Source organism: Rhincodon typus, chromosome 14, assembly GCF_021869965.1.
Source record: "Rhincodon typus isolate 14 chromosome 14, sRhiTyp1.1, whole genome shotgun sequence".
NCBI lineage: Eukaryota > Metazoa > Chordata > Chondrichthyes > Orectolobiformes > Rhincodontidae > Rhincodon > Rhincodon typus.
The window spans coordinates 32,312,897-32,338,473 of record NC_063345.1 but is presented as its reverse complement, the minus strand read 5'-3'; the positions used below and the strand labels follow the sequence as shown (position 1 = coordinate 32,338,473).

Genomic DNA, 25,577 nt, shown 5'->3' with positions numbered 1-25,577 from the left:
TTCACAGCAGCATTAGAACAAGGAAACCCGAGAAGCTGACCTTCTTCTCAGCAGCATTTAAAAAGTATACTTCCTATAAATCACATCCGAAAAGCTACCTCTCCTATAGTCTTTGAAGTGCATATTAGGCGCATCAGACTTTCTGCCTGAACAGTGGTTAAGCAGCGGTTCAAATACATGGGCAGCTGGCCAACAGAATGTCAATGAAGTCCAGTCCACCTTCACCTGGATTAGCCTACATGTGACACCAGACCTGCAGCAATGTGGTTGACTCTCAACTGCTCTCCAAAATGGCCTAGCAAACCACTTAATTGTATGAATTGCTAGGAGGTCTCAAAGAAATGTAACTAGATGGACTACCTGGCATCGACCTAGGCACCAGAAAAGACAATGGCAGAAATGGCCTTGTTGACCCTGCAAAGTCTTCCTTACTAACATCTGGGGACTAGTGCCAAAATTGGAAGAGCTGTCTCACAGATGAGTCAAGCAATACAGTCATACCTGACAGACAATGTCCCAGACACCACCATCACCATCCCTGGATACGTCCTGTTCCACTGGCAGGACAGACCCAGCAGAGGGGTGGCACTGTGGTATACCGTTGGGAGGGAGTTGTGCTGGGAGTCTTCAACATTGACTCCGCACCCCATGAAGTGTCATATCTTCAGGTCAATCGTGGACAAGGAAACCTCCTGCTGGTAACTGGATACCATTCTCCCTCTGCTAATGAATCAGTACTCCTCCATGCTGAACAACATTTGGAGGAAGCACGGAGGGTGGTAAGGGTGCAAAATGTACTCTGAGTGGGGGATTTCAATGTCCACTACCAAGAGTGGCTTGGCAGCAGCATTACTGACATCGCTGCTACACTGGACATGCAAAAGATGGTGAGGGAGCCAACAAGAAAGAAAAAAGATATTTGACTGCATCCTTACAAACTGCAGGCTTCAGATGCATCTGTTCATGACAGCATCGGTAGAAGTGACCACTACACAGTCCTTGTGGAGATGAAATCCTGCCTTCACATTGAGAATAATCTCTATCATATTGTGTGGCACTATCATTGTGCTAAATAGAACAGACTTCGAACAGATCTAGCAACTCAAGACTGGGCATCCATGAGGCACTATGGGCCATCAACAGCAGCAGAATTGTACTCCAGCACAATCTGTAACCTCACGGCCTGGCATATTCCCCACTCAATTATTACCATCAAGCCAGGGGATCAACATAGTTCAATACAGAGTGCTGGAGGGCATGCCAGGAGCAGCACCAGGCATACCTAAAAATGAGGTGTTGACCTGGTGAAGTACACCAAACAGCAGAAGCAACAAGTGATATACAGAGAACTAAGAGATCCCACAACTAACAGATCAGATCTAAGCCCTATCACCTCCAGTCGTGAATGGTGGTGGACAATTAAACAACTCACTGGAGGAGGAGACCTCACAAATATCCCCATCCTCAATGATGGAAGAGATCAGTGCATTGTGAAAAAGATAAGGCTGAAGCATTCACAGCAATCTTGAGCCACAAGTGCCGAGTGGATGGTCCATCTCCGCCTCCTCCAGTGGTCCCCAGCATTACAGTTACCAGTCTTCAGCCAATTTGATTCACTCTATGTGATATCAAGAAACGGTTGGAGACACTGGATACTGCAAAGGCTATGGGCCCTGACAACATTCCGTCAATAGTACTGAAGACATGCTCCAGAACTTGTCGCTCCCCTAGCCAAGCTGTTACACTGGTACCTACCCGGCAATATGGAAAATTGCCCAAGTGTGTCCTGTACATAAAATGCAGGACAAATCCAACCCGGCCAATTACCACGCTATCAGTCTACTCTCAATCATCAGTAAAGTGATGGAAATTGTCATCAACAGTGCTATCAAGTAGCACCTGCACAGAGATAAGCTGCTCAGTGATGCCCACCTGGGTTCACCAGGGCCACTCAGCTCTTGACCTCATTACAGCCTTCATTCAAACATGGACAAAAGAGCTGAATTCTGGAGGTGGTGTATAATGTGGTTAAATGTGAAGTTGTTCATTTTGACAGGAAGAATAGAAATTCAGAGTATTATTTAAATAACGAATGACTGTAGAATTTCAAGGTGCAGAGGAATCTAAGGGTTCCAGAGCATTCATCACAAAAAAAGGTGAATATGCAGGTACAGCATGTGATTAGGAAGACTAATGGAATACTACACCTTATTACGAGAGGAATTGAATGCAAAAGTATGGATAATAAAAATAGAAAGTACTCAGCAGATGTGATAACATAAAGGTAAATTTCATGTTGTGCTTCAGTTGTAAAAGGGCATTGGTGAGACCACATCTTAAATATTGTGTACCTTTTGGTCTCATTTAAAGAAGGATGTAAATGCATTGAATGCGGTGCAGAGGATGTTTACTAGATTGATATCTGCAACAAGTGAGTGATCTTATGAGGAAAGATTGGACAGCCTGAGCTTGCTTTTCAGCAGAGTTTAAGGCCAAGGGGTGACTTGATTCAAACATGCAAGATCCTAAATGATCTCAAAAAGGTGAAAGTGGAAAGGATGTTTCCTTTTGTGAGTGAGTCCAGAACGGACAGACACTGTTTGAACATTATGGTTGTATTCTGAGGACAGAGATGAAGGAAATTGTTTGCTGTAAGTGTTGTGTGATTTTGGTACTCTGCCTCAGAAGATTTTGGATACAGAGTTATTGAACTATCACAAAAACATTCTATAAACTCATCTTCAAGGTTACTATTGCCAATCAGATTGTTCCAGTTTTTATGTAGACTAAACTTACTCATTGCCTTTGCTGTTCCCTTGTCACAAGCACCCAATATTTCTTCTTCCAGATGTTTTCCCAATCAACCTGCTCAGACATGTGATTATTACATTTCCAGGGCATGTGAGACTTGAAACCAGGCAGTCTGCATGAGAGGTGGGTGTTTTGACTCTGCACAACAACAGCCCTATACAGTTGGTTCTGCTGTAATGCATGTTCCAGCAAAGCAAGTTGGCTATAATGCGACTGACACGATTTCTAAAACGCAAACTTGTGTTGGCTATAACACGATTCTATCGGTATATGTCGACATCACATGATCATTTCATGGGCTTTTGTCCTGAGCACGCTCAATATTCACGCCAAAAGAGTTTCCAGCATCATATGATATTGCATTAACAGAGCAAAACCTCCTCTCCCATCAAGTCATCTTGACATTTTTTCAAGGTAATGTGTTAAATTTACTTTTATTTCATTAATAGATATGAAGTAAACATTTATTCAAACTGTGCTATCCTTTGTGTTAGGCTTGAGTGATTGAGTGTTGTTTTGGTAATCTGCCCCTAAACCCGCTTTTCCCACAGGCCCTGTTATTTCTATAGCACAATTTTCTATAACATGATGTTGCGCAAGAACACAACTATCGCGTTCTAGCAGAACAGGCTGTATTTCTTTTTGTAGATATTTTTAATCAACCTGCTCAAAACTGTTATGACATACCACTGGAGCAAATGGGACTTGCGCATATACTTTATCCCACATTGTAGTTACTGTTCAGAAACCCATAGATCACTCCCTCAAGTGACTTCTTATTATTGCTCATCTCCAGACAAAGTGATTCTACATCCTGATCTCCCAAACTAAGGTCATTTCAATCTATTACACCAATACTATCTTTGATTAGGGTTGCTTTCCCTCTAAATTGGAGTTACCCATTCTTCTTGCATATCATATACCTCTCAATATTCAAGAGTTGTCATCCTGCAACCGTGCCTCTGTAATAGATATCAAATGTTTACTTGCTTCAATGTGCACTATTAATGAATTACTTTGTCATTAGGTGAAACCCACATGCTGCATTCATAACAGCCTCAAGGCCTGGCCCCTGCAGCAGTTAAAACAGTAAACTCACGCTTTTAGAATACCAATTAAATGTTCTCAAATCCACTCTATCCCACACCTACTCCTCTTCAATGCAGCCTTCCCATCCCCTTCCTTACACATCCTCTCTAACTCCCTCCCCTCACAGTGGTTACTAAGGCATCACAACAATTTTCCAACTTTGAAACGGGGTCCCACAGGAAAAGATTTGGGGAACTTGTCTTAGACAGATCCTGACAGATCTATACAGTTCAAGCATTTCTTACTTAATTTCACATGAAACTCCATCATTCCATTGAATTCTGGGTTGTGAACTGAAAAGATGGCTCTAATATGGATTAGCATGGATGCAGCTTTGGAATTTTAGGCAGAGTGGCAGCTCTCCATTTGAATCTTGCAAAGAAAGGATGATTTCCATTTTGATTTTGGCCATTTCAAAATCTCTATGCAATAATGAGAAATTTCACAAGGTGCCTTGTTTGACCTTAGAAAATAGACAACTTTACCCTGCATCTCCACCTTGCTGGAGCGCTCGAAGGCTACAAAATTCTGACCAATATTTTTGATTGGGTTAAAATAAAGAATTATACACGTAGAAAGCTACTAGCATTTTACAATACATTTATTAATACACAGCCACTGTAGGAAATATATTTGATATCAAACATTCGATAACAGATTTAATTCTGTCCAGTACACACATTAGTTTATTAGTGTAGTGCACATGAACAGCTTTAAGTGTGCAAAATTGACACAATAAACATTACTTTTCAGACTTGCCTGTACAAAACCACATCCTCTTTAAAAAAAAAGTGCTCTCTGGAAAAAAAAATCCTATTTACATCTAGAAAGGTAAGCAGAAGATAACTAGTTCCTATGCACTAGTGAAATGACCACAAAAAAAATTCAAAAAATGTTGTGTAATACTGCTTGAGCAAATGGAAGCTTTTTTGATACTGTTTGAAGATTTACCAGTTAAGTACTTGGTAACTAAACTAGCACACAAGGGGCGATTTTTTGCTATCATACATAATCCTAGGATTGAACCTTACCAGAAATCAGCTAAAGAAGGGCAGGGCTGTTTGATTGCTGTCCACTTGGAGTATGTTCTGGGATATCAATGCCTTGGGACCAAGACAGCGGTTGGGAGAATGGGAACAGCATATTAATGATGCAAGATGACACACTAAGATGTTAATACATGCTGATGCATTTAAATTGGCCTCTTGTCACACACTAGCAAGAATTTCCTTTTGCCACTCAAAAGTTGGAAAACAGAATGTTTTGGTCTCAATGTCCAGAAGCTTCTCAGTGCCAATCGCATATGATTCTCCCAATTTTCTTACAAATTCCCATGTTTTTTGACTGGGAAGAGTCCACCCTTGGATACTGCAGCATGCAAACTCCAGCACTTTTGCTGCCTAATACTCAGCCTTCAACTAGCAGTATTTTAAGATCACAGAGATATCCAGGGGACAGGTATTCAATTTGCAAGAAAATATTAAGTTAGTAGATTCACCATTTATCAAGGTTTTGGTCGATAAAGTACAATTTTATGCCAAGAGGATCCTATCGCTATTAATATTTTATTTTTTTAAAATGATATTTTAATTTTTGTTTTTTTTTACAAGAGGCAATTGTAACAGAGCTCACTGCAGAAAAATTACCTGAGGGAGCAAATTGTTGCACATATATTTTTTGCTAGACCTCTAGCTATGTTCAGGCCAACTTGATGAAGGGCAACATTTTAAGCGAGTTTCCAAATTTTTATTTTTCCTAATGTAATACACTCAGACTATCGTAGGAAACACACCCAAGATTTCACAGCAAGTATTTGGGTACTAGGGAGGAAAGGCTGCAGTTTGCAGTGATGGGTGAGTGACAGCATGTGGAGGGGAAACAGAGTGGAAACGTTTGGTGTCAGAACATTGCAATAACATAAAATCCCTCAAGTTGTCTTTGAAATTAAACATTCTATGAACACAACAAAATCAGCAAGATATCTTGCACTCTGCACAGTATAACAGGACACCAATACAGATGCACTTACAAAAAAGCACCATCTTTGAAGCCATTACTTCTAAACAATAAGAGGGAATCAATGGGACATGCATTAAGAACAAATTTAGAAAACACTAAGCAGAAAGTTGACAGCAGCATACTTGTAAAGTCAACATTTCATTTTAGGTCATCACCACAAAACAGAACTTAAATAAATAAAAACCCTTTGCTTTGTGAAGAGTTTCAAATGGCAGGTTCAAGCCAATATTTCTTTGGATTTGAGTCAGGTGAGCACTATGGACAGATATCAGTTTAAGCTGGTTATTTCCTTAAGTGTTCTTGCTCCTCCTGACCGATAGCCACGAAACCAAACAAGACTAAAATCTTAACAAGGGGGAATTGTATAAAAAAATACAAAATCATCTTTTTCTAACATTACATGCAGTGTTGGTAAATAATTCCATCACCGAGCTGCATAAGGAGTGTCTACTACACATTGTGCAGTCAATTTACATTATCGTTAATAAATCTGTGCCTTTAATATAGTGGCAGCTGGTGACAGACAGCTCTTTAAAATCCTGGTCCTGGAACAGGAAAAACATAGGCTCCTTGACAGATCTGTGAAGTTAGAAGAAGGAAGCCCTGTTATGCCAATTGGTACTGCAGGCATTTAAAGAGCTGAAGCTCTCACTTTCACATTTGATTTCTAGGGAACAGAAGGATTAATTTATAGTCTAAAGAAGAGAAGGTTAACCATGTTTTTGTATGTGAAATTGGAAAATTATAAATGCTTTGTTGATTCACAAAACCTATTATGGAATGAGCATCTGCAGATAAAGCAATGGATTGCAGCCACATCAAGTTGGGAAGATCAATTGTTCAAGAAAACTTTCTTCATTTGGGATTTAAGCATCAGCAATGTCACAGGCCTCAGTCAGGAGGTATGTTCCTGGGTGCTTTTTCTCTATGTTTTGTTTTCTTGAGCAATTTATTCTCATTTATGTACAGCAACTTGACAATGTTTCAGAATTATTTTAAACAATCTTTATATCTCTTTTGCTCATCACCACAAAATAGTTTCTCTGTTGGCATTGCACTATAAAAAAATCTTATTTGGGAATTGTTCATCAGACATTAATATCATAGATCTGACCATCACAACTGTGCCTTCATAATCAAAGTATTCATGATTGGCACACCAGCGTTTTCGCTTTTTAAAAAAAACTTTGGTGTCAGGAATCCTGTCTTGTCATCTGATCTTTATTGTCTCAGGTACCTGAAATGCAAGTGAATCCATTTCTCAATGTGGTGTAAATACAGTATCTAGTTCCACAGGCATAATGCAGGGTCGATAGAACAGCTCCCCAAAGGATGCAGGGTTTGGTCTACAGGCTGATTCTCCATCTTGTCCCAGAGGCATTCATCGAGTTTAAAAGCTAAACTCTGGCAGAAGTTAAAACTTTAAACTGAATGTATCTGTATTAATGTGGATTCCCCAGACAGACCACTACCCAGATAGGTGAGTCTGTCCAAAGCTAGAATCCTATGATCATCAACTGAGAAAACTAATATGTGTAATCTTTGTCTGGGGATGGCTGAAAGAATGCCACTATCTTTTTAATACTCTTAGTCATGCCAAGTTGCAGGATAGCTGGTGCAAGGTAGTTCATGACTGTTTGTACATCAATGCGCGACAACAGCAGTCTTCAGCAAATTAGGAACAAATAAACACATTCTTCTAGCAGCTTAATTTTAGTGTGTAATCTTCTATGGTTGAAGAACTTTCCATTAGTCCTGAATCTGACTTTAATTTCCAGTCAGACTTTATTGAATGCCACAAGAAACACAGCTGGAAACAAAATGCTGAACAGTGAGGCTGCAAGGGCAATTTGTAGCTCAACCACATTTAGAACAAGAGATGGAACTGGCTCCATCCTCCCTCAGTTAACTGAAGTTTGTTCATTTCATTGAATCTTTTTAGATGCCCAAATTTAGAGAGAGAATTTTCCAGGGACCATCTGTAGTGATGGTGTTGTTCACATGACAAATGCATACAAAGACAAATTTTTGTCTTTTGTCTTTTTTTGTCTTGACAGATTTACATCATAAGATTATAACATTCACACCTCATCCCTTTCTGAACACTATAGAATCACTAGAGTGCAGAAAGAGGCTGTTCTGCCCATCGAGTCTGCACCGTCCCTCTAAAGAGCATCCCACCCAGACTTGGCCCCCTATCCTATCCCTGTAACCCTGCAGTTTACCATGGCTAATCCACCTAACCTACACATCCTTGGACACGATGGGCAATTTAGCATGACCAATCCAACTAACCTGCACATCTCTGGACTGTGGGAGGAAACTGGAGCACCCAGCAGAAACCCACACAGACACAGGGAGAACATGCAAACTCTGATGATTCTCCGGGAGGAACATTTTGGCAAGTGCAAAGCAATAACAAAATGCATGAAGACCCAATTTTGCCTGGTCAACAAAAACCTTTAAATAACTAAGCACTTACTGAACAGTATAAAATAATTGTTGAGTTTAATATACTAGAAGCATCACCTTTGTAACTGACTCGTCTTGAAAAGGTGGCCATCCATGACAAGCTTCGATGCTTTAACCTCATCATTTGTTTAGACATGACAGTACATTCTGCTCTTCCCAATAAGCAAGCTGTACATCCAGAAGTTCTTCTTTGGGTGTGTTCTTATCTACTGAGTAACGGATTTGCCACCTGGTTCAGCAAGAACCCAATTCTGCTGCACCAAGCATGCAGAGCAGGCCGTTAACGCTTGGATTGTGAATTAAGCTGGGAGTAGTGATAAGGCTCCAGAGGTACTCCAGGCTTTCTGTTCCTGATCACTATGCAAGGACTCCTGTTGGAAATAATGGACTGCTAAAATATGAAAGCTTATTTTAAATCTTCAAGTGAGGGAAGGAGAAGACTGACAAATAAGAGGTATTAAAAATGTCGAATTAAGTGGTACAAGATCATAAACTGGAACTGACAATCTTAAGCACAGATGAATAGGCTTTCATGCCTCTTGGGCCTGTCCTACCAATCAATAACACCGACACAGATCTGCTACTCATCTCTACATACGCCACTGTGCTACATCCCATAGTACCTCAGATTTTTTTGTTAACCAATCTATTAAAATTTTATTATCAAATGCCATTAAAAGAACAGTGTTCCAAAATCACAACACCCATTGTGTGTAGGAGCACTTCCTAATTTCGCTCCTGAAAAGTCTGGCTCCAGTTTTTTTAAACTTTACCCCATAGCCCTATACTCCACCAGAAGAAATTGCTTATGTCTATCTGCCCCATCTTTTCCCTTAATATGTTGAAAACTGAAATCAAAACGATCCTTTACCCTTCAAATTGCCAGGGAGTGCAAGCTTAAATTATGTAATATCTCCTTGTAATTTTACCTTGGCATCGAGATATCATTTGTCAAATTTAAAGTCATCTCCCTCTGAGGCCAATATCTCTTTCCTAAGTTATGATGCCAAGAGTTCTCACAGTACAGTGGTCTGATCAGGGCTTGTTTACTTGAAGCATAACTTTTACCCCCTTGCACTGTCATCTTCTAGATACAAAGGTTAGTATTCTATTAGAATTTCTAATTACTTTTTGTAACTACTTGTAATACTTTAATGATGAATCTACCTCGATACTCCTATTGGACCTCAACAATTTCTAGACTTTCACAAAGATATTGCTGTATTTATTTTTGTGGACTCCCCATTAAATGATGGTGAGGCCTGAGCATTTAATAATACAGAACCAGAAGACAGCAAGAATAGCAGCTCAGTTTTTTTTTTGTCTGGGCTTAGTTTGGCCTTAGGCACTTGTGCAAATTAGAATGTAATACAGTGAGATGAAATTCCAGGCTGGGATTATAACACTACTTGTGCGCAGAGAAATATAAAGAGTGACATTTGTGATAACAAAATGTAATAAATTCTATATCTACTTTAACCACATGAAGCTGCACTTAAAAATGGACTTAAGCAAAACAAAAAGAATATTAGGAATCTAATTTAGAGATGCAATAACATTCAAGATTATTTACACTGCCAGTGATGAACTTGCTGGATAGTTCCAGCAATTTCTTTTTACTTTAGAATTTCATTCCTTTCTTTTTGTTCACTATTCCAAATCATGTTTAAGGCATATCATATTCCACTCATAAAAACAAGAATTCACAGGCACCTTATTATAATGCAATGGAGAAAACAATGACAAAAAGAAGCAGGAATGAAAGCCTTTCCGGAAGAAAAAGCTGAATAAATATTAGATCAGGAACAGAAGTGCAGGTAGTACAGATGAGTATGGACTTGGACAATCAAATAGTCAATGATTTCTATGCTGATGGACTGTTTGGTGGAAAATTTATACAGTCTATTTCACACACATTAGACTTTACTTATGCATCTCGCAAGAATGCACAGCAACAAAAGCCAATTTGGCATCCAATCAAAACCAGCAGTTTCAATGGAAAGGACACCAAATATAAGTAAGTTAACTTTCTATCTAACATAGTGCCTGCCCTCTTCCAATTCCTAAACAATTCTCCACTGTATCAGCATTGTACTAGATTGCATTACCTGGCTGTGAATGATATATGTCAGTCAACCAAACCTGCAGGTTACCAAAGTCCTTGCCAGAATTTAGTAACAGATTGGTTAAAAGTATGTTGGAGGAGAAGTATGTGTTACAGAAATTTGCTAGTCTGCTAGGTTAATGCAGTCTTGCCCTTTTTACATTCTGGTCTATTTTCTAATTAGGTTAAGTTGCAACAAAAAGGGAAAAAGAAAATGCAAGGTCACTTTTAGGCTACTGGTTGTAAATACTTCTGCTTTCTGAAGGGCTGGAAAACATTACAATGCTATGCTCAATAAGCCCAAGCTAAAAGAACACACTGCCTAGATAGCTGCTGTTCATTTCAATGGATTTCACCCATGTTAGTGAATGATTAGGTGTCATTTAGCTGCAGATCAGCTTGGATCTTTGGTTTAAAGCATCAGTGTCAAAAATTGAGATGTCACTGGGAAAAAAGGTATCACTGGCCTCTTCTGCCAGTTCCAACAAAGTTGGCAACATATCTGTCTCATCTGCCCCCTTCACATCCTCCTTTGAGAGAGGCAGAATGTTGCAATCTCTCCTTTCAACTTCACCTGAAAAGAGAAAGCAAAAGGGAAAAGAATAATTCACAGAAACAGACAGATGGGTGGGTAATCTCTTATTGACCAGACACACAGAATGTAATTATACAGCCAATTGACACCAACTGACCCAGGGACTTCCCAAAGTTCTAATCCAACCAAACTGGCATTTCCCATTTACTATACTCCAACTACTAGAATTCAGAAATTCAAATAAAGTTACTTTTTCTACATTCTTTTATCAGAATATTTAGTCAGTGATTCACTCCAAAATAAACAAGAGCAACTGACCTCGTTTAGTCTGTAAATCTGTGTAATCTTGTTCCTCTTCTACACTTGTGCATTTTTGTCCACTCGCCTTCTATAAAAACAGATCCAGCAATTTAGTTACAATCTGTAATCTTCTGCACCAGTGAGACAAGAATGAAAGAAAGACAAACATTTGCAGTAAATTTATTAACAATGTCAATGTGAGACTAGGCAATGAGTACTTATGGGTTTTTGATACAACAGACAGCTAATTCTGTTTCAAACCAACATGTCCACTCCCAGCAGGATAAACAACCTGGGCTAAGGCCAATATTTCTACCTCGGGATCTTAAGCCATTCGAGTTCAGAAAGAAACAAGTCCTTACCAGAAGTTCCTGAGTCTTGAGATATTTATCTACATTTCCAATCTGGAATTACCACTTTTAAACAATATGTTTTAAGAACTTCAGTACTCTATATTAGACTCCACTCAAATAGTCCCTGCTGGTCTATCATCAGTAAGTGAAATGAAACAAGAGGGTGGAGCTGAAAATTTCTCAGTAAGGGCAAGGAGTCTTATGTTAATTGTTTTCCTCTCTCCACAGATGCTGGTAGATCTGCTCTGTCCTTTCCAGCATTTGCTGTTTATTTTTCTGATGATCATAATACTGAACTTTCCAATGTCTCTGCTTAAGTTCATTAATCCCTGATACAGAATAATGAACTATTCTAATCTCTCTGAACTAGTTGGTAGGAATGCCAGCTGCTTAATATATAATTGCTACTGTCTATGTACCTTGCAGGTATCCAGTCCTACTTCAGGATATGATGTTATTAATCCTCCAGTTGATGGGTTGAATAGCTAGGAAGAAATAATAAGCAATCAGACTGGTTCTGGTGTATTAAAGACATCATCAGCTCTCACTAATGCTACCTGATAACTCGTGTGCTTGTCTCAAATATGATGGAGCTCATAATTGGAGTACTGTGCACATCAGTTTGTGGCAATCTTATGCATGATGCAGAATGTCCAGAATTAAAACGTTTCAGTTGTTACTGGATCAGGTTATTTGAGATACAGTCAGAATATTGAGCAGAATATTAAAGCTGCTTTCCTCAACAAATAGGAAAATTTGTTTAAGTTCCAAAACCCTCATTTGGCTTGAATGGCAATATTTAAGTAGTGGAGAAATAGCTCAATTTTTTTCCATAATTCATCCCAAACCCAATCGGATTTTCCTTTGGATTTGGTGAATTGCTGTAGAATTGCTAAATTATTGAAAACATTTTGACTCTCACAGGCTTTTTAACTCTCTTTACAAAATATATGTGAAATCAAAGAAATCAAAGAAAGCCATTTTGTTCAGAATGTCTATGCCTGTGTTCTGATGAAAGGTCATCAATCGAAACTGGTAATTCTGTTTCTCTTTCCACACTCTACCACCTTTTGGATGTTTTCCACATCTTCAGTTATAATTCTTGATCTTTACTAAATATTTGCTAATTACCTCATAATTCGCCATGCTATATCACTGGTCACTCCTCTGTCATTCTAATAACACATATAATGAAGGATAATCTCCCCGAAACAAGTGACAAGTGACTCATCGCTGGCCTTTTTCACAGGTGCCATCAACACTTGACACCATTTCAGGTGTGTTTTCTTCTTTGCATATGGTCACAGCAGATTCTGATCATAAACAAGCTTCTACAATCACATTCCGGCAACACTCAAATGGACGGCGGTCAGCAACAGAACTCTGAGGGAATGCTTGCCCCATCGAATCCAGAGATACATGTGTCAGGCTTACTGCCCACCTGCAGATGCTACTGAGGGCATCCAACTGAGCAGATAGTAATCGGAACTGGAATGTTCTGGCTTGTCCATCATCCATCAGATGAGCTTTAGTCAGAACTCTTAACCTCCTGTTCTAGAAGGTAATGGTTTTGAAGGATGAATGCTCATATTACTTTCTACTGATGCCGCACAGAGTCTGTGGACCATAAGATGTAGGAGCATAAACAGGCCATTCAGCCCACTGAGTTTGCTCTCCCATTCAATGAAATCATGATTGATCTGATAATCCTCAACTCCACTTTCTTGACTTTTCCCTCTAACTTATGATATCTATCTCAGCCTTGAATACAATTAACAAGCCAGCCTGTACAATCCTCTACAGTTCAAACTGGCTTTTTCAGGTTTTAAAAAAATCTTTCCCAGTCCTCCGAGTTACCAGTAATCTTGGCCATATTGTATGTTTTTCCTTTCAATTTGATGTTATCCTTAGATTCTGTGGCAACCATGGTTAGTTTTTGATAGACTTCGGATTACCAATGGCATAAAGGATTTTGGGGATGAGGTGGATAAAAGGCATTTTAGTGTTTGATCAGCTATGATCGTAATGAATGATGGGGCAGGCTTGATGGAGTGAAAGGCTTACTCCTATTTCTTTGTTCCTATATTTTTCCCCGTCTTGGAATCTCTCTCCCTTACTGGGAAACATCTTTGTTTCCATTGTTCCTCAATAGTCTTTTCTGCTAAACACCTTTCGCAGTCCACTCCAGCCAACTCTGCCCTCATTCCTTTGTAATGACCCTTGCGTAAGTTTAGCACAGTTGTTTCTTTCCCAAATTTCTCACTCTCAAACTGAATGCTAAATTCTACCAGGTTATGCCTGCTGTTTCTTAGCAGATCTTTTACACAAACATTAGTTTATTAAACCTGCATCTCCACACATTAATAGATTTAAAAGTAGCCTAATCTCTGACTGGATCACATCATATTGTTCTAGGAAACTGTCTCTTATATATTCTATGAATTCTTCCGTGTGGTTATCTCTGCCAATTTGGTTTTCCCAATCTACAAGATTAAAGTCACCCATGATTAGTGTACTGCCTTTTTACATGCCCTCATTATCTCCTCATGGAGGCCCCCTGCAGACAGCCCTTGGAAGAGACTGTGATATTTGTCTTTAACTTTGCTTCTTGTTTTTCTTATCTATGATTATAGTGTGCATAGCTGTAATGTAAATTTTTTTCTTCATTTCTCTTTTCTGTAACTAAGGATTGTACCTAGGTACTCTGTACCTAAAATGGTGCTGTAAGTGGCGGCTTAGAAACTTTTCACGGTACTTGAGACAATAAAGCTATTCAATTCAATTACTACTTTCTGTCCTATAGAACAGCTACAGTTAGGAGACCTATAGGTTACTCCCACCAATGTCTTCTTGCCTTGTTATTTCTTACCTCTATCCATATGGATTCTACATCTTCTGATGCAAGATAATTTCTTACTATTGTACATATTCTTTCTCATACCAACAAAGCTACCTACTGCCCTTTCCTTCCTGACTGTCCCTTTGAAAAGTCATGTATCCCTGAATGTTTATTCCAGCTTTGATCTCCTCATAACCATGTCTCTATAAATGGCTGAAGAACATACGTTGATTATTACTTGTGTTGATAATTCATTTACTTTGTTCCAAATACTACATGCATTTAACTAAAATAAAAATTTGACTACTTACAATTTTTATTTTCTTTCCACTATTTGCTGTCATCTATGTTCTTTGCTACCCCAATCTCATCATCCTAAAAGCTGCCCTCAAATGCTGCCATATTTTCTTGCTTTGTAAGCCTACATAACCTGTCTCCAAAGTACCACTCTCCCACACCCTTCCTCTAATTAGTTTAAGCCTTCTCTGTAGCCTTCGTTATTCAATTCACCAGAACACTGGTCCTAGCATAGTACAAATGATGCTCATCTGACCATAACAGCTCCCTTGTAACCCACTACCGGTGCCAGTGACCCATGAACTGAAACCCATTCCACTTACACCAATCTTAATACCTTGACTATATTTACCTAATGCCATCTTGCCTGTGGCTCAGGGTGTAATCACAATTTCTGCAGTAAACTTGTGTGGAACTCCTCTTTATCTGTTTGAACTGAATTCCCACTTTGAACCAAGTTCCCAGGTATACTCATTCAGCTTTTGTCTCACTCAGCTGAAGACTCCACTCACACTGACCACAGGATGCTTAATACTAATATCAGGTTTTGTTTTTGGAAACAGAAAAATGCATCCTCCACACAATTAACGGATAAATACAGATCTAGATACTACATTATTTTCAAAATAACTTTTTGACTCACATCTTTCAGTAAATCCAAATTTGTGTTTAAACGTGTGTTGCTGAGCGAGGAATGTATTTGAGCCAAACTGTTGTCAATCATATCCAAATGATCAATTATTTCACTTCTACAGAGCAAAAGGAAAAATAAAACAGAAACTATCAATCTACAAAAATGTAACTGGTTGCAGTCATTAATCACCTTCACCCTCAGAGCCCAGAAAAACATCAGTGATTCACTGCTTTGGGGCAAGAACTTTTTTTTTTAAAAGAATGCCCATTATTCTTGGTTGTAGCATCACAGTAACACCTTCAAATAGTAACTATATTGATAAATTTATGACAGCTTTTTTGCTGTAAACCACTCTGGGCTAATATAACAGCGATAAATCTGCCCACGCTGGCAATCTCATTCTGTAGAACTACAAAAACAGCTGGTAGAGAAAAAGAAAACATGATATTGAGAGAGTGGGCAGTGTTCTATGAAATATCACAGCAGTGTTCAAGATGCTTTACCCTTCACCTAGAATGGATTGAATGTAATGGCTTCTGCTCCCAATATTGCTTTGTTACCTCTGGAGTTGCCCAAGGATTGATTCTTCTGTTTCTCTCATGGGAGAACTAAACCATTGCTTTTGATTCCCCACACAAACCCTGCTTACTGTCAGTAGTTTCCATTCTGCATAACCATCTTAAACTGAGAACTATCATTTGTGACTTTAATGTTCAATTTGACCCAAAGTTGAGCTTTCAACGACAGATGAACACCAAAACTAAACCTACTTCTATCCCCTAGTATTGTTTGGCTCCAAACTTCACTTAGCTCATTTGCTGCTAGGAGAGAGGATCTGCAAAGGTGAAAGAGGAATTACAAGTGAAGACGGGGAGAGGGAGGAAAGGGGAGAGAGGAGAGAGAACAATGGAATATTCCACCATCTGGGAACCAGGAAACTTGAAGTCACTGAGGTATTAAGTTCTCAGCAAATGGATGTGGAATCTCCAGCTTACGGCCGCAGAGTCCTTGATGTACTGATGTAGTTATTGTAACAAGGTCAGCCAGGTGGACCTCAGAATATGAGTTCCCTGATTGGGACCAGATTAGCCCAATCTGGTAGTCCTGGCTGACAGATATAAGCAGGAGTATCAGAGGTTCTGTTCACTTTGAGAGCTAGCTCTGAGGAAGTTAGATCAGAGTCAAGGACTCTCCACGAATAAGTAAAGGGTGACTTGGTGATAGTCTCTGAAGTTATTTCACTACGTAGGTAAAGGATGTAGTGGATGCTACTATAATGAACACTGCATTGGTTGGATAATTTAATACTGAACAGTTTTACATCAAAGATTTGCATTTATGTGTTATCACATCTTACATTCTGTGATTTACTTGAGGTGTAGTGACTGTTAGACAGACATGCAATACTTCCTCATGACTTCATTGGTCTGGAAAGAAATTTCAGGTTATGGTTCTTCTGTGAATAGAAATGTGTGTCTGTATTTAATTAAAAAACGCTTCTTGCTAACTTGTGAACAAAAACAATGTTGCTGGAAAAGCTCAGCAGGTCTGGCAGCATCTGTCAAGGAAAAAACAGAGTTAACGTTTCTGTTCTGAGCAAGGGTCACCGGACCCGAAACATTAACTCTGTTTTTTCCTTCACAGATGCTGCCAGACCTGCTGAGCCTTTCCAGCAACTTTGTTTTTGTTCCTGATTTACAGCATCCACAGTTCTTTCAGTTTTTATCTTGCTAACTTATGCCTATTATATTTAAATATTGCAGTGTGCGGAAAAGTAATGCTTTCTTTGTGCATTGTGACTTTAGGTTTAATGGAGTGACAATGATTAATGAGGATATTGATGAATTCTTCTAACTCTGTGACTGTGTGCTTCGAAATGTCAATATAAATGCTGAAGATATGTTACTGCATCATCTCATAAAAAAGTTAGCAATAAATTAAAAAGGAGCAGCAGAAAACTAAAAAGCAATCCCTGAAAATTAAAAAGTAGCCCTCAGAGGGAAAAAAATATTTTGAGCCTTGCCTGTGCCAATTCAATGTGGATTTCATAATTCTGCTGTCAGTACCCTAACAAGCTTCAAATTTCATTCAACCATCACCCCTTTGCTTGCTGAATTTTACTCCCAGTCAGATGACACATCAGTCTTTAAAATGAACATTGCTGTTCATCCCTCTTCAAGGTTCCCCTATCCTTATCTGCTCAGCCTGCACCATCCCATTGGTCTTCTAAACTCTACATTCCTCCAATCTGTCCTCTTAAGCATCCCTGATTTTGACTGCTCTACCATTGGTGGTCAAGCTCTCAGGTGCTTTGGCCCTAAGTTCTGGAATTCCCTCCCTGCCCTTAAGATGTTCCAAAAAAAATGCAAGCTCTCTGATCAAGTTTTTGGTCATCTTTCTTCCTGCTGTGATGTGTTGGAAAAGTGCCAAAAATCTTTTTCCTGATATTGCCCCAGGATATTTTAAATGCACTATATAAATGCAAGTTGCTGTTACTGTATTCCTCGATGTAGACAATGGGTGAGAAAATCAGAAATATAATCCTGGGCAAACAATATTTACCAGTGCTATAAACAGTATCTGACAGAGTGGATGGATTAGATCAACAACGGTTTTGAAGCCATTAGAAGATGCAACTCGAGAATATTTATCCATTTTTATGCCCACTATTCAATCTGTTTATGATATCTTCCACAAAGAGTTGCTCGCTACAATTATTGACTGCTGTTTAGAGTACGGACATAGAAAGTCAAAGCAGCCAAACAGCCCACTCCTTCCAAGGCTGAGCATAATCACAGAATGGTGAAAAATAATCCTTAATTTCTGTGGATTAACTATTAAGTAGAATCTCACTGGTCAGGACTTTCTTCAGCAGTCGTTTGGCAGTTTTCATCCAGGAGATCGTCATACAGATTGTGTGATGCAAACGGTGAAGATGCTGTGCTTGAAGTGGCAACTAGATTATCTGTATCTGTGCTGAACAGTGTTTCACCAGAATTCAGCTTTCCAGTCACAAAACTGTGCAGGGTGAAACAGACAAATATGAGAAAGAAAGAATCAAATAACAATTCTCAGGTCAATGCTATGAATGTAATTAATTTGAAACCAGGGATGATAGTCTTGAGTTATGAAGCAATGATTGAACTCCACATTAGAATAAGATTAAGAGATTCAATATCATTGTTTCAAAAATCAAAGCTTTTGGCATTAAAAACAATACTGTACAATCATTGCACTGATCAGAAGAGACAGTAACTGGAGCGCATAAAATTTAATGTCAACAAAGGAAGTGTCTTTCAAGATTACTGAGGAATTATATTAAAACGTAAGACATTAAATAAATTTAGTTTAAGGGACTAAAATTCCCACAGCAGCAACAAGTCGCTTGGGGTAAGGGAGAGTGAAAGAGACATGTAGTTTCAGCAGGAAGAGCAGATTTATGGAGTTCTGCTGCATACAAATGACTTCAACCTCAGAGTCGTTACATTATTTGAGACACGAGATCAGGTGTTCATAATTAATTTCTTCTCTGTTATCCATCTAGCCTTACTTCATCAGGACAATGGATAGTCTGATTAATTGCAAGCACAAAGAGAAACGTGTTAAGGGGAGGAGGGACATCCAAAAGTGCTTGTTAGTTTAACTGGCAGTTTTACTGGCCAGCCCTTAAACAGGCCTCAGCCTTCTTGACAGAAGGCAAGAGATTAAGTTGTTAACATGCTGTTGTGAGACAACAGCAGGTGAATACAATGGCCAGGAGTCAGTTCTAGAAGGTCAAAAGTTTGCAAATTACATCTGGAAAAGGACCTTGAATCAGACACAGAGCTTTACCTTTGTTCTTCACCAGGCAGATCGGGACTCCCAATCATGTGTGTGATTTCAGAGATGATAACACCTCCTGGATAAACACTGCTTTTCTCACAGGTTTCACATTTCTTGGTGTAACAAAATAAAAAGACAAGGATTTAATTCTGTGCATTTCACAAGAGGTTTCACCATTAGCTCAACTTTACATGGCCACAGCAGTCACAGTCGAGATTCCATAAATCTGTAGCAATAAAATTCAAGCTAGCAAAACCACCAAGAAACTGCAAAAATTCAAAAATTTCCCCAGTTTGTGAAGAAAGTGTAGCCTATTTTAAGTATGTATCGACATTCTTCATTGTCATGCTTGATTATTAATCCACCTTTCCTTCTAAATCCTGAAGTCATGTTGCTCTGTCCCTCTCTCCTGCACACCCCTCTCCCAAGTTTATGTTGGCAATTTCCTGCCTCTCCAACTTGTTAATAGTATTTCTTCTCTGAAGTCCACACAATGAGTCCTGCCCATCTCTTAGCGAGACAAGAGAAAATAAAACTAAACCAAAATTTGCTGCACACCATGGGCAGGATTTTTTTTGGTTCTGTGAAGCTGCTGTGAGATTAGGAAATTTTAAACTATAGTGTTCAACCTTCTGGAGTCACAGTATTAGAAAAAAAGGAGAGCAATGTGTGTTACAAGTTAAAAACGAGCTGGATAACTTTTGCAGGGACACACAATACCTACAGATTCAAATGGTAAAATATGACACAGGTGACCAATAGCACTAGCCATAAGGGTGACTAGTAGGGAAACAAAATATCATATTTTGTACAATATAAAGATACGTCAGTGGAGAAATATAGCACAAGTATTATTCTGTATATGAAAAAAAATTGTACCTGCCACAGCCACTAGGTGGAGGAGTTTGAAAAACATTTTAGTATCTATTATAGGCATCTTTTATAGAACCAGAATCATACAGGATTGAAGAGGTCCTTCAGCCCATCGAGTCTGCACTGACACAAAACTACTCTAAATCTACACTAGCCCCACTCTCCAGCACTTGGCCCGCAGCCTTGAATGTTGTGACATTTCAAGTGCTTATCCAAGCATTTTTTTTAAAATTGTGAAATTAGCTGCCTCAACTACCATCCCAGGCAGTACATTCCAGATCCCCACCACCTCTAGGGTGAAAAATAATTTTGTCAAATCCCCTCTATATCTTCTGCCTTTCACTATCATATTGTATCCCCTTGTAATAGACCCTACAACTAGGGGGAGCAGCTGCTTTCTATCCATCCTGTCCATGCCCCTCATAATGTGATGCACTCAATCCAGTCCACCTGAGCGTTCTCTACTCGAAAGAAAACAACCTGAGCTTATCCAGCCTCTCTTCATTGCAAAACTTTTCCAACCAAGGTAACATCCTGGCAAATCCCCTCTGTACCCTCTCTAGTATGATCGCATCCTTCCTATAATGCAGTGACTAGAACTAGGCAGAGTACTCCAGCTGTGTCCTAACCTGTACAGCTCTGATAAACCTCCTTGCTCCTACAGTCTATGCAATAACTGATTAGGGTAAGCATCCCGAATGCCTTCTTAACCACCCTATAACCTACCCTGGTACCTTCAGGGATTTAGGGTCAAGCACTCCAAGATCCCTCTGCTCTTCTGAGCTTCCTAGCATCCTGCCATTCACCAAGTACTCCCCTGTCTTGATTTTTCACCAAAGTGCATCACCTCACACTTTTTAGGGTTAAATTTCATCTGTCACTGATCTGCCCATCAGACCAATCTATTTATATCCTCCTGTAACCAAAGACCTTATTTCTCACTCTCAATCACCTGACCAATCTTTGTGTCATTCGCAAACTTACTTATCATTCCCCCAACAATTTCTTCCATATCGCTTACATATATCGCAAGCAATAAAAAGACCCAGCACTGATTTCTGTGGTGCATCACTGGGCACTGGTCTCCAGTCACAAAGTCTTCTACCCACACCCTCTGCCTCCTGCCACTAAGCTAATTTTGGATCCGACTTGCCAAGTTACCCTGGATCCTGCAAGTTTACCTTCCTTATCAGTCTCCATGTGACATGTGATCAAAGGCTTTGCTGAAATCCATATAAACTACATCAACTGCACTATGCGCATCTACACACCTGATCACCAGCTTGAAAAATTTAATCAAATTTGTTAGGCATTATCTCCGTCTAACAAAGCCATGCTATCGCTAATCAAACCTTGCCTCTCCAACTGGAGATTAATTCTTTCCTTCAGAATTTTCTCCAAAAGTTTCCCTACCACTGACATGAGACTAGTCTTTAAATCTCTGGTTTATCTCTACCACCCTTCCTGACTATTGGAACTACATTAGCTGTCCTCAAATCCTCTGGCCAGACAGGAATTAAAAATTTGGGTCAGTGCCCCTGTAATTTCTTTCGTTGTCTCCCACAGCACCCTGGGAAACAAATCATCAGGACCTTTGTCTCCCTTTTCCTACCAGGCAAGTTTAAGCTCCTCCCAACAGGAATAACAAACCTACCTGACAGAATGGGACCACAAACCTGAGGGAGATGCAGATAGCCACATTGGTACAAGTCGCACCTTTCCCAGAATCAGTCCCAGTGATCCAGGAATCTAAAACATTTCCCCATGCACCAACTCCTGAGCCACACATTCATCAGCCCTCTTCTCCTATTTCTGTATTCACAAGCACATGGCACCAGGGGTAATCCAAAGATTACAACCTTTCAGGTCCTGCTCATTAGTCTGCTGCCTAGCTCCCTAAATTCTTGATGCATGAGCTCTTCTCTAATTCTACCTGCTATATTGCTACCAATGTATACCACAACACTCATCTCATCATTCTCCCTCTTCAGGGTACAAAAGGTAAAGTCACATGGTATTATGGGTGAGCTGGCAAGATGGATACAGAACTGGCTTAGTCATAGGAGACAGATGGTAGCATTGGAAGGATGTTTTTCAGAATGAAGGGTTATGACTAGTGGTGTTCCACAGGGATCAGTGCTGGGACCTCTGCTGTAAATAATTTGGAGGATACCGCAGCTGGTCTAATTAGTAAGCTTGTGGACGATACAAAGATTGGTGGAGTTGCAGACAGTGGAGGATTGTCAGAGGATACAGCAGGATATAGATCAGTTGGAGATATTGGCAGAAAAATGGCAGATGGAGTTTAATCTGGACAAACACGAGGTGATGCATTTTGGCAGTGAATGGCAGAACCCTTAGGAGTATTGATATGCAGAGAGATCGGGGTGTGCAGGTCCACAAGTCACTGAAGGTGGCAGAGCAGGTAGATACATTATAAAAAAGGCCTATGGCATGCTTGCCTTCATTGGATTGAGTATAAGGATAAACAAGTAATGCTGCAGCTTGATAGAACTTTAATTAGGCCACTCTTGGAATATTGCGTACAGTTCAAGTAACCACACTATCAGAAGGATGCGGATGCTTTGGAGAGGGTAAGGTTAAGATTGTGAATGGCATGCATAGAGTGGAAAGTATGAGGCTTTTTACCAGGGTTGAAGGGTCAATTACTTGGGGACACAGGTTCAAGGTGCAAGGGATTGGGGGATAAGTTTAAGAAAAGATGTGCAAGGCAAGTTTTTCACACAAAGGGTGGTGAGTGCCTGGAACATACCACCAGAGGAGGTGGTGGAAGCAGACACAATAGCAGCGTTCAAGAAGTACCTCGACAAATACATGAATAGGAAGGGAATAGAGGGATACGGATCCTGTAAGTGAAGACAGTTTTAGTATGGAAGGGACAAAATGTGGCAGTGCAGGTTTGGAAAGCCAGAGGCCTGTTCCTGTGCTGTATTATTCTGTTCTTTGTTCAGGATGCCTTACAGCCGCTCAGTGACATCACTGAACTTGGCACCAGGGAGGCAGCATGCCATCCTAGAGTCATGTCTGCTGCTACAGAAATGCCTGTCTGTTCCTCTAACTTGTGAATCCCCTCTCACTATTGCTTTTCCTTTCTTCTTCCTTCCTCCTGTACAGTTAGGCAACTTGTGTTGCCAGAAGCTTTGCTCTGTCTGCAGTCCCTTGAGGAACTAATGCCCTCGACAGCTTCCAAAATGGAAAATTGATTTGTGACCACAACTCCAGGGGACTCTGGCACGACCTGCCTGATTCTCCTTGACTGCCTGGTGGACATCCGTTCCCTTCTTTCCTCCGGTCCCATTTCTATAGGTGCCATCTACGTAACTCTCAGCCTCACAGATGTGCCACGGTGTCTCGAGCTGCCATTTGAGCTCTGAAACACGGAGCTCATGTTTGTGCAATTGGGAGCACATCCTGCACACATGATCACCCAGAACGCTGGCAGAGTGCTGACCTCCCACATGCAACAGGACACACATTCCACTCAGCTGACCTCACCTGCCAGGACTTCAACTTGAACTTACTTAGTCTGACTTGCTAACTTTTCTAATTACTTAATCTTAAAGATACTCCCTTTATCTTAACTTTAGTCTCTCTCTCTCATTCACTGATATTTTCTTATCCCTGGTGATTCTCAGTTAATTCCTTAGTAATCTCCCAGCTCTTGTGTCTTGGTCTTCTTCTGCCCCAGTTCAGCTGTAAAAATAGTTAGAAAATCAAAACAGCACAGAAAAAGAAAAGAAAGGCATTCCTATCCCAATTCACCTAACTTCCACACTAACCAAACTGCATCACTTCAATCACAGCTGATTGCACAAAGACCCTTTATTTAAGATTTTCTGCCTCAACTGTTTCAGGAACTAGTTAAAACAAATTAACTGTTAACCCCAATTAACTATTCAAGCTTCAGCAGCCCCAGCCACCAGGAGGGATTGTTTTTTGCTCTCTTCAGCCCTAAAAGAGACTTAACTGACTACTCTTTAGAATTAAACACTACTAAACTGTGTTATCAAAGAACTAGCAGCAATTAGCACTAAGTTCTACGACAAGAGATTAACACTTAAACTTCTATCCTTCCCAAACTGTATAGTCCACTCACTGCTCGATGCACTCTATATATCTAAGGTAACAGCTTCTCTCAAGATTTTTACTTCTGAGCTTCAAAGCCGGACCTAGTTCTCATCTACTCCTTCCAAAAATGCTACTATTTGTCGTACCAATTAATTTCCTGTTCAACTGGGGAAGGTTATTATCAACTCGGATATGTGAAATAACTTCATTGTTATGAACTAAGGGAAAAAGAATTGTTGAAGTTCCATCTATAAGCAATTTACCTTTAAGTTTAAATTTTACTAACGTTGTCATTCCCCTATCACCTACAAATAGCATAATTTACAAACTCTTCTTCCTCTTTGTTTCATGATTTTGAAAATGCACCGTCTCCTATATCTGATCCATCTCTTCTCCCAGAAGCTCAAAATTGGTGGAATTCTTCAAGTCCCTCAGCTTCGAACACAATTTTCAGGATTTCAAAACAAAACTTAACGTCTCATCATTAATTGATTCTGCCTTTCACTGTCGCTCCTGGCCTTTATCTAACTTCTCAATAAACATTTTTCTAACTTACCGGAATACCGTGTACAGCTGTACCATCCTGACTGCTGTCCATAGTGATGGGCCGACTATACTTTGGGTAGGAGGGAGCCATACCAGAAGTACCAATCATCAGAGGCCTAAAAGAATCATTTGCAACAATTGATTAAAGATGCACGAAAGCAATTTGTAAAAGATGCATTACTGAGTACTTCTGACCGTTTCGAATAAGCAGCAACAAGATTCGTTATTAGACTACTTCATCAATATGCAGGCATGAATGCAAGAAGACCCAAAAATAAAGCATCTAGATCACAATACTCAATTAACCACGGCTGTTGATTCTGAGACAGAGTGCATGTAAACTTCATGCTGTCTACTCATTTAAATTATTTAAATTAGCCAGGGCTAAGCTTGATGCTAAGTGGCAGCACGCATTAGCAAAAGTCACAAAATCAAGAGAGTCCAACATTTTTCTGATGAAGGGTCTAGGCCCGAAACATCAGCCTTTCTGCTCCTATGATGCTGCTTGGCCTGCTGTGTTCATCCAGCTCTGCACCTTGCTGTCTCGGATTCTCCAGCATCTGCAGTTCCTACTATCTCTACTTTCTTTATCTTATGTTTTGTAAATTCAAAAATGGCTGTTTGTGATATTAATAAATGATTACTTGCGCAACATGTTCATGTGACATTCTGTTACATTATTAAAAGCGATATAATCTAATTTGAACTGAACAGGTTAATCACCACAAAAAATTAGCTGGCAGGAGAGCCTCATGAATATGTAATCAGGTGATACTATCATTAAACTGGCGGAC

The 25,577-nt window shown here is 39.7% G+C and overlaps 1 protein-coding gene across 3 annotated transcripts; it reads right to left on the bottom strand.

Moving 5' to 3' along the window:
• Positions 1–4,483: 4,483 nt before the first annotated feature.
• Positions 4,484–24,968, bottom strand: LOC109937029 (heat shock factor protein 1-like). 3 transcript variants are annotated; one of them, XR_007263610.1, is made up of 8 exons: positions 24,794–24,961; positions 19,285–19,388; positions 18,307–18,471; positions 15,463–15,568; positions 12,103–12,168; positions 11,349–11,418; positions 8,449–11,069; positions 4,484–7,156 (listed from the first exon to the last, which is right to left on the bottom strand). XR_007263610.1 is itself a non-coding variant. In XM_048604931.1 (7 exons), exons 1-7 carry the CDS (start codon positions 24,890–24,892, stop codon positions 8,749–8,751), a joined length of 624 nt encoding a protein of 207 aa, XP_048460888.1. In that variant the 5' UTR covers positions 24,893–24,968; the 3' UTR covers positions 4,484–8,748. The 3 variants fall into 3 exon arrangements, 2 of the variants coding, with proteins under 2 accessions (XP_048460888.1, XP_020391236.2); XM_048604931.1 differs by having other exon boundaries at positions 4,484–8,762; positions 24,794–24,968; XM_020535647.2 differs by having other exon boundaries at positions 4,484–11,069.
• Between the last annotated feature and the right edge of the window lie 609 nt (positions 24,969–25,577).